At 35.9% G+C, this 9,854-nt stretch overlaps 1 protein-coding gene across 1 annotated transcript; it reads left to right on the forward strand.

The window, feature by feature from the left end:
• The first annotated feature begins 4,324 nt into the window (after positions 1–4,324).
• On the forward strand, positions 4,325–4,668 carry LOC123925167 (barrier-to-autointegration factor-like). The gene has a single exon (XM_045978357.1). The coding sequence runs from the start codon at positions 4,384–4,386 to the stop codon at positions 4,651–4,653; it is 270 nt and encodes an 89-aa protein (XP_045834313.1). The 5' UTR covers positions 4,325–4,383; the 3' UTR covers positions 4,654–4,668.
• Positions 4,669–9,854: the final 5,186 nt, after the last annotated feature.

Below are 9,854 nucleotides of genomic sequence, written 5' to 3' on the forward strand. Positions count from 1 at the left end.
TTATCAAAATACCATCAACTTTTTTCAAAGAAATGGAACAAATAATCCTAAAATTTATATGGAACCAGAAAAGACCCCAAATAGCCAGAGAAATGTTGAAAAATAAAGCCAAAGTTGGTGGCATCACAATTCCAGACTCAAACCCTATTACAAAGCTGTCATCATCAAGAGAGTATGGTACTGGCAAAAAAACAGATGCATAGATCAATGGAACAGAATAGAGAGCCCAGAAATAGACCTTCATCAACTCTATGGTCAACTAATATTCGACAAAACAGGAAAGAATGTCCAGTGGAAAAAAAGATAGTGTCTTCAACAAATGGTGTTGGGAAAATTGGACAGCCACATGCAGAAAATTGAAACCGGACCATTTCCTTAAACCACACACAAAAATAGACTCCAGATAGGTGAAAGATCTCAATGTGAGACAGGCATCGGTAAAAATCCTTGAGGAGAACACAGGCAGCAACCTCGTCAACCTTAGCTGCAGCAACTTCTTAGAAACATTGCCAAAGGTGAAGGAAACAAGAGCAAAAATGAACTCTTGGGACTTCATCAGGATAAAAACTTCTGCACAGCAAAGGAAACAGTCAACAAAACCAAAATACAACTGACAGAATGTGAGAAGATATTGACAAATGACATATCATGTAAAGAGCTTGTATCCAAAATCTATAATGAACTTATCAAACTCATTGCCCAAAGAACAAATAATCCAATCAAGAAAGGTACAGAAGACATGAACAGACATTTTTGCAAAGAAGATATCCAAATAGCCACGAGACATGTGAAAAACTGTTCAACATCACTCGGCATCAGGGAAATACAAATCAAAACCACAATGAGATACCACCTCTCACCAGTCAGAATGGCTAAAATTATAAGTCAGGAAATGACAGACGTTAGCAAGGACGTAAAGAAAGGAAACCCTCCTACACTATTGGTGGTAATACAAGCTGGTATAGCCACTCTGGAAAACCATATGGAGGTTCCTCAAAAAGTTGAAAATAGAGCTACCTACAACCCAGCAATTGCACTACTGGTATTTACCCCAAAGATACAAATGTAGTGATCTGATGGGGCACATGCACCCAAAAGTTTATGGTGAAATGTCTACAATAGCCAAACTATGGAAAGAGCTTAGATGTCCAACAACAGAGGAATGGATAAAGAAGATGTGGTGTATATATATATGATGGAATATTATGCAGCCATCAAAAAATGAAATCTTTCCATTTATAATGATGTGGATGGAACTAGAGGGTATTACGCAAAAAGAAATGTCAATCAGAGAAAGATAATTATCATATGAGTTCACTGATATGAGGAATTTGAGAAACAAGACAGAGGATAATAGGGGAGGGAGGGAAAAATGAAACAAGGTGAAGCCACAGAGGCATACAAACCATAAGAGGCTTTTTATCTCAGGCAACAAACTGAGGGTTGCTGAAGTGAAAGAGGGTGGGAGCAATGGGGTGGCTGGGTGATGGACACTGGGGAGGGTATGTGCTATGGTGAGTGCTGCAAATTGTGTACAACTGGTACAACTGATGAATCACAGACCTGTATCCCTGAAACAAATAATACATTTTATGTTAATAAAAAATAAAATAACAGTAATAATAAAAATGGTTAAACCTGCAGTTTGAAGAGAGTACCCACAATGCTTAGCTTAAGAGAAGACTGAAACATTTTAAGCCTGATTGTATAAAAATATTTCAATTTAATTTGCATATTTAAAATGCTATTCTTATAACTATACTTCATAATTTTACTTAAAGTTTGTATAAGAAAAATTCTGGTTTTCTAAACTCTTTTTAAGTTTATAATAGCTTTCAAAATATTTGTACCTGATAGCTAACACTTGGGTTATATTTGTAAAAGTTATTTTTCAATTAAGATATAACAAAATAGGGGCGCCTGGGTGGCTCAGTGGTTTAAGCCGCTGCCTTCAGCTCAGGTCATGATCTCAGGGTCCTGGGATCGAGTCCCACATCGGGCTCTCTGCTCAGCAGGGAGCCTGCTTTCCTCTCACTCTCTCTGCCTACTTGTGATCTCTCTCTGTCAAATAAATAAATAAAATCTTTAAAAAAAAAAAAAAAGATATAACAAAATAGGTTTAATCTGCTTAAGATAATGTGCTTATTTGGGAAAGTAATTTTCAGTGTAGTGTTCTGAAATACTCATGATAATAATACATTTTTATTAAAACTTTTTAAAACTTTTATTTAAAACTTTGTGACAGATGAAAGAATTATTTGAACAAGAACGTTTTTCCTTTCCTTGCCCTTTATAATCTTGAAAATCATTTCAGATGATGGAGGCTCTCAGATTAGCCAAGAAAAACTAAAGCTTGAGGTATCCTCAAGCCTGATCATGTAGTTAGTGGATGTGATATCTCAACATGGTTGCAAACTCTAAAGTTAGAAAATGAATTAATTTTAAAAATTTCTCTATAACTGAACCTAGCTTAGAATATGAGCTCTTCTGCTTAATGGCCTTTGTCACACACACAGTTTTCCCTTTAAACTAAGTCTCTTTTGGGTTATCATTCAGTTTAGAATCCCCCTTCTCATTTTCTTCCTGGAAGTAACCTAAATTCTTGGGACAGGGATTAGGGGGTACAATTATGTTGTTTTGTCATCAGGGAAAGGGTTCTGGTGCAAGTGCCATTCTCACTGGCCTCTGCAGGAGTATAATCCATCTTCTTGGTCTTGAGCATTACCTTTCGTCTATGCTGTACCTATGGTTGTTTTCTTTGGTCAATGTGGTCAGCCTCCTTACCCAATCACAAAGCCTCTTCTGGTCATATTTAATTCTCTTTTTCTGTATGCAGGCCAGATTTTACCTCTTTTCAGGCCTGTTATTCTACTCATGCATTCTTCCTTACTCTGATTCCTGGTATAAAATGAGTCTTTGAATTCTCTCAGTGCTGTGGGACTCAGCAAATTCTTCTCTCAAAATGCCCCTTTTTTGCAAAGGAAAGCTATAATTTCAACAATATTGATTCTACTGTGGACTTTTTAAAAGGCCTAATGTGAAGCTCAAAGCTGATAAATGACTTCTTAACTCTGAGTAGTGTCTGTCCTGACTCCAGCCTGCTAGGTTCTATTACCTAAATGATCAGGAAAAGGTAACTAGTGCAAGGAAGCAGTGAGAGAGAAAAAACCTATAGTTAATATATCAAAATATTACTTACTACATGTGCAATCTGTGGGCAAATTATAGTTGACTAATGTGAAGAAATTGATATCTGCTTTTAAGCCATATATTAACAGTGGTGATTTCCGTTGTCAAAGTAGCCATCATAGACACTGTCATGGCCAATATAAATGATCTATATGTTATCTGTTAGGCCGTGTTCTTCCAGTCAATTGATTAACCATGCTATTTTCCAAAACACTGCAGATGTGAAATAGCAATTTTAATAACAGACCGAGTAACTATCTTTTGTCCTAGTTGGCCATTTGTATACATTAGTTCATTTACAGAATAATGAGAATAATTGCTTTAGGCATATACTATTATCCTTGATTTACAAAGGGGGCAACTAAGGCTTAGTAACTTGCTTAAGCTCCTATCACACAGGTCATCAGAGGCAGAGTTGAAATTCATTGCCCCATTTTTTTATAAGATGAATTTAATTAAAGAGAGAAATCTTATGATTAAAAAACAGGTTCCAGGGGCACCTGGGTGGCTCAGTTGATTAAGCATCTGACTCTTGATCTCAGGGTCATAGGATCAAGCCCTCTGTGGGGCTCTGCACTCAGTGTAGAGTTTGCTTGGGCTTCTCTCTCTTCCTTTTCCTCTTCCTTCCTCTCTACCCCTCCCCTTTCTCTCTCTCTCAAAAAAAATGTTTAAAAAAAGGGGGGGGGTGTTCACATATAACTCACCACACCATCCTAACAAGTGAAAAACTGATAGGCTGAAAAGTCAATAATTCCTCTTGGATCCCTAAAAGAGGTAAGGACACGGGGAAAATCACTGTCTCTGAAGTTGGAGAGACAGGTAGGTACATACAGGGAGTCAGAGTGACCAGAGCAGAGACTCACAAACCACCACGAGAAATAGTGTCAGGACAGGAAATCCTAAGTGTAATTGACAAAATTTCTGGAGTCTTGGTGTAGACAACTCTAAGAGTTAAAAACTGGGAAACCCAGTCAGAAGGAGGTTCCCACAATATTGTGAGATTTACCTCCATAATAGAATTACATCTGACTTCTTGGTAACCACGCAAGCAAACAGAGAATAATAGGAAATATATAAAGTGTTGGAGGAGGGGGAAGTGGAAGAAAGTTCTAGTGGGTTGAGATATTGGTGGGAGCAGCCGGGTGGCAGGAGGAGCCGTTACAGAAGCCGGAGCTGCTGATCCAGCTGATCAAGATGACAACCTCCCAAAAGCACCGAGACTTTGTGGCAGAGCCCATGGGGGAAAAGCCAGTGGGGAGCCTGGCGGGGATTGGTGAAGTCTTGGGCAAGAAGCTGGAGGAAAGGGGCTTTGACAAGGCCTATGTTGTCCTCGGCCAGTTTCTGGTGCTAAAGAAAGATGAAGATCTCTTCCGGGAATGGCTGAAGGACACATGTGGTGCCAATGCCAAGCAGTCCCGAGACTGCTTTGGGTGCCTCCAAGAGTGGTGCGATGCCTTTTTGTGAGGCTCTCTTGGGGAGCCCCCAGCCCCTAGCCCCAGCATCAAGTCTCCAGAGTTTGCAGCCACGTGGGGACTCCTCCCCTGTCCTCTACAAAGGAAGAGATTGCTGTTGTCATACTCACTTTGATGTACTTCAAGGTCTTTGGGGAGTTCTCTCCATTTCAACTTTTTTGAATTTCTCGCTCTTGCATGCATCTCCCTTCTCCTTCCCCTGCTAGCTTCATGTCAACAATTTCAACTTTTTTGAAACAATTATCGGCTTTTCCAAGTGGATTCCTTCCCTCGCCCCCACCCCCACTGGTCTGTTTTATGCTATTTGGCTCCTTTTTGGCAGAACAGTCACTGTCCTTGTAAAATTTTTTAAAATCAATAAAGTCAGTGGCCTTCAAAATAAAATAAAATAAAATAGTGTTGGAGGAGGAAAAAACCCCCCATCAATCTAAAATTCTGTACCCTGTGAAATTATCCTTCAGAAGTGAGGCAGCAATAAATACTTTTACAGACGAACTGAGGGAATATGGTTGCCAGTAGACCTGCTTCACAGGAAATGTTAATGAAGTTCTTTACAGAAAACAAAAATAATATAGGTCAGAACTTAAATCTACATAAAGTAAGGAAAAGCATCAAAGAAGGAATAAATGAAGGTAAAATAAAAAATTTTACCTTTCTTATTCTTAATCTAACAGATAACAGTTTGTTCAAAATACTAATATTAGCAACAATATTCATATATATGCTTATATACATATACAAATATGTTATTAATGTTTCTACATTTGAATGAATGACAGCAATTACACCAAGGATGAAGGAAAGAATTAAAATTATTTTGTTATTACAAGATACTTACTCTATCAGTGAAATTTTATAGTGTTACTTGAAAGTGGACTTGGTTTGGTTGTAAATGTATATTACAAGCTCAAGGGCAACCACTAAGAAAAGTTTAAAAAAAAGTATAACTGATATTCTCTAAGAAGAGAAAATTTAATCACATAAAATGCTTGATTAAAACACAAAAGGCAGAAAAGGAATGAGATACAAAAATTAGGAACCAAAAACAAGGGCAACAAACAGAAAATATTAGCAAATATGCCAGGTATTAATCCATCTATATCAATTATCACTATGAATGTCAATGATATAAATGTGCTAATCAAAGACAGAGATTATCAGAGTGGACCAGAAAAACAACAAATTATATGTTGTGTATATGAAATCACTTTATTTTTTTAATATTTATTTATTTATTTGAGAGAGCGAGCGAGCAGGGGAAGGGACAGAAGGAGAGGGAGAAGCAGACTCCCTACTGAGCAGGGAGCCCAATGCAGGGCTCAATCGCAGGACCCTGGAATCATGGCCTGAGCCAAAGGCAGACACTTAACTGACTGAGCCACCCAGGCATCCCTGAAACCACTTAAAATATAAAGACACATACTGATGAAAAGTGAATGGGTAGAGAATATACCATGCTGCCATTAGTAAATTTAAAAAAAAAAGGAATAGCTATATTAATTTCATGACTGGGCATACTTCAAAGTAAGAAAAGTTACCAGAGATGAAGAGGGACATTATATAGTAATAAAGGGGTCAATTCTCCAAAAAGACATAACAATCCTTAATGTGGATGCATCTAATAACAGAGGATCAAACTATGTGAGGCAAAAACTGATAGAACTGCCAAGGGGAAGTAGATAACTCCACTATCATGGTTGCAGACATCAATATCACTATATCAGAAATGGACAGATTCATTAGACAGAAATTCAGTAAAGACACAGATGAATTCAACAACATCATCAATGAACTGGATACAACTCACACCTATACATTACTTCATCCAACAAAAAGAGAATACATATTTTCTCATGTATACATATTTTCTCATGCAACATTCATCAAATTAGACAACATCCTGGGCCATAAATTATACTTGAATGAATTTAAAAGAGTAGAAATCAAAAATACCTGCTCTCAGACCACAATGGAACTAAACTAGAAATCAATAACAAAAAAATAACTGGAAAAATCTCCAAATAGGTAGAGATTGAATTACAGAGTTAAAATAAATACATCAAAGAAGAAATTTTAAAATATTTTGAACTAAATGAAAAATGAAAACACAATTTTTCCAAATTTGTGGAATGGAGTAAAATCAGTGTTTAGATGGAGATTTATGGCATTGAATGCATATATTAGAAAAAAAGAAAAAACTAAAATTAATGCTCTAAGTTTCCACATTAGGAAATGGGGGGGGGAGTAAATTATTTCTAAAGTAAGTAGAAGAAAAGAAATAATAAGAATTAGAGCAAAAATTAATGAAATTGAAAGTAAGAAATCAACAGAGGAAATCGATGAACCAGAATCCTGTTCTTTAAAGAAATCAGAAAAATCACTGAAACTCTAGATTAACTAAGATTAGGTTAACTAAACTAGATTAACTAAGACAAAAAGGCCAAGACACAAATTTCTAATATCAGAAATGAAAGAGGGGACATCACCATAGATCTCATGGAAATTAAAAGGTAAATAAAGGAAAACCATGAACAACTCTATGCCCACAAATTTGATATCCTAGATGAAACGGACCATTTCTTTGAATGATACAATCTGCCAAAACTCACACAAGAAGAAACAGATTATCTGAATAGACCTATATTTATTAAGGAATTGAATAAATAATTGATCATGTTCCAAAACAGAAAGCATGAAGCCCAATGGGTTCACTAGTAAATTCTAGCAAACATGTAAGAGTTACACCCATTCTCTATAATCTCTTTCAGAGGATAGAAGCAAAAGGAATGCTTTCTAACTTATTCTATGAAGACAGCATTACCCTAATACTAAAATCAGATAAAGACATTATAAAAAATAAAATCTACAGACCAATATCTCTCACAAATGTAAATGCAAAAATCTTCAACAAAATATGAGCAAACCAAATCCAAAAAAGTATAAAAGAGATTATATGTTATGGCCATTTGGGATTTTTCATAGGTACACAATGCTGGCTCAATATCCAAGCATCAATTAACATAAACTTTATCAACAGACTTAAAAAAGAAAAATTATGTGATCATTCCAACTGGTGCATAAAAATCATTTGACAAAATCCAAATCCCATTTATGATAAAAACACTCAGTAAAGTAAGAATACAGGGGAACTTTTTTAACTTGATAAAGACCAAACACACATAAAAAATTTATAGTCAACATCATGCTTAATGATAAGAAACTCAAAAGATTTCCCACTAAGATCAGTATAAGGCAAGGATGCTCCCTCTCACCATTCCATTTCAACATTATACTGTAAGTCCTTGCTGATGCAATAAGGCAAGAAAAAGAAAATGTATACAGATTGGGAGGGAAAATTAAAAAAACTGTCTTCAAAGATGACATGATCATCGAGGTATAAAACCCAAAATAACTGGAAATAAAACCCTCCTGGGTTTGTTTGTAATCAATTATAGCATAGTTGCAGCATAGTTTTTTATATTTATTAGTATAAAAAGTCAGTGCTTTCTTTTATACCAATAGTGAACAAGTGGATTATGAAATTTAAAGGACAATACCATTTACATTAGTACCCCCCAAAATGAAATACTTGGGTGCAAATATAACAAAATATATGCAAGATCTATATAAGAAAAATTACAAAACTCTGATGAAGATAATCAAAAAATAACTATATTAATTGAGAGATATTCCATGTTCATTGATAGGAAGACTCAATATAACCAAATGTCATCTCTTCCTAAGTTGATCAATAGATTGAATGCAATCCCAATCAAAATTCCAGCAAGTTATTTCATGGATATTGACAAAGTGATAATAAGGTTTATAGAGAGAGGTAAAAGACTAAAGACTGGCCAACACAATATTGAAGAGAAAGAACAAAGTTGGAGGACTGACACTATCTGATGACAAGAAATACTATCAAGTTGCAGTAATCAAGATAGGGTGGTATTGGTGAAATAATACATCAATGTAACAGAATAGAGAGCCCAGAAACAGACCCACATACATATATCAACTGATCTTTGACAGAAGAGGAAAGGTAATAAAATGGAGCAAAGATAGTTCCATCAACAAATGATAGTGAAACAACTGGACATCCACATACAAAACAATGAATCTAGACACAGACCTTAGACTCTTCACAAAAATTAATTCAAAGTGGATCATAGACCTAAACATAAAATGCAAAACGATAAACTCTTAACATAGAAAGCTAACATGGGAGAAAATCCAGATGACTTTGGGTATGGTTTTTATCATTTTAGATATAACACTACAGGCACAATCCATGGATAAATAATTGATAAGCTGGACTTCATTAAAATTAAAAACTTCTTTCCTATTAAAATATAATGTCACAAGGAATGATAAGACAAGCCACAGACTGGGAGAAAATACTTGCCAAAGATCCTTCTGTTAAAGGACTGTTATTCGAAATAAAGAACTCTTAAGATAGGTCAAAAACCTTAACAGACACCTCCAAAGAAGATAGACAGAGGGCAAATAGCATAGGAAAAGGTGTTCCACATTATATGTCACTAGTGAAAATTAAAGTGCAAATTAAACGAGTTACCACTACACACTTAGCAGAGTGGCCAAAGTCAAGAACACTGACAACACCAAATGCTAATGAGGATGTGAGGCAATAGGAACCCTCATTCACTGCTGGTAGTAATGCAAAATTGGTACAGCCATTTTGGAAGACAGTTTGGTGGTTTCTTATAAAACTAAACATAATTTTACCATACAATCCAGCAACTGCACTCCTTGGTATTTATCCAAAGGAGTTAAAATCTGATGTTCCCACAAAAACACAGATATTTATAGCAGCTTTATCTATAATTGTCAAAGTTTGGAAGCAACCAAGATATCCTGTAGGTGAGTGGCTACATAAACTGTGGTATATCCAGACAGTGGAATAAGATTTAGTGCTGAAAGAAATTAGTTATCAAGCTATGGAAGGACATGGAGGAACCTTAAATGAATGTTACTAAGTGAAAGAAGGCAATCCGACAGGACAACAATACTGCAGGTTTCCAACTACAAGACATTCTGGAAAAGGTAAAACTATGGAGACAGTAAGAAGATCAGGTATTGCCAGGGTTGGAGGGGTAGGGGAGAGATGCATAGGCAGAGAATAGAGGATTTTTAGGGCAGTGAAAAATACTCTGTATGATACTATAATGATGG

The sequence above is a fragment of the Meles meles genome, chromosome 14 (assembly GCF_922984935.1).
Source record: "Meles meles chromosome 14, mMelMel3.1 paternal haplotype, whole genome shotgun sequence".
Taxonomy (NCBI): domain Eukaryota; kingdom Metazoa; phylum Chordata; class Mammalia; order Carnivora; family Mustelidae; genus Meles; species Meles meles.

What these genes read in the sequence shown, in the direction of transcription:
- LOC123925167 (XM_045978357.1), top strand. Translation starts at nt 4,384, where the DNA reads ATGACAACCTCCCAAAAGCACCGAGACTTTGTGGCAGAGCCCATGGGG.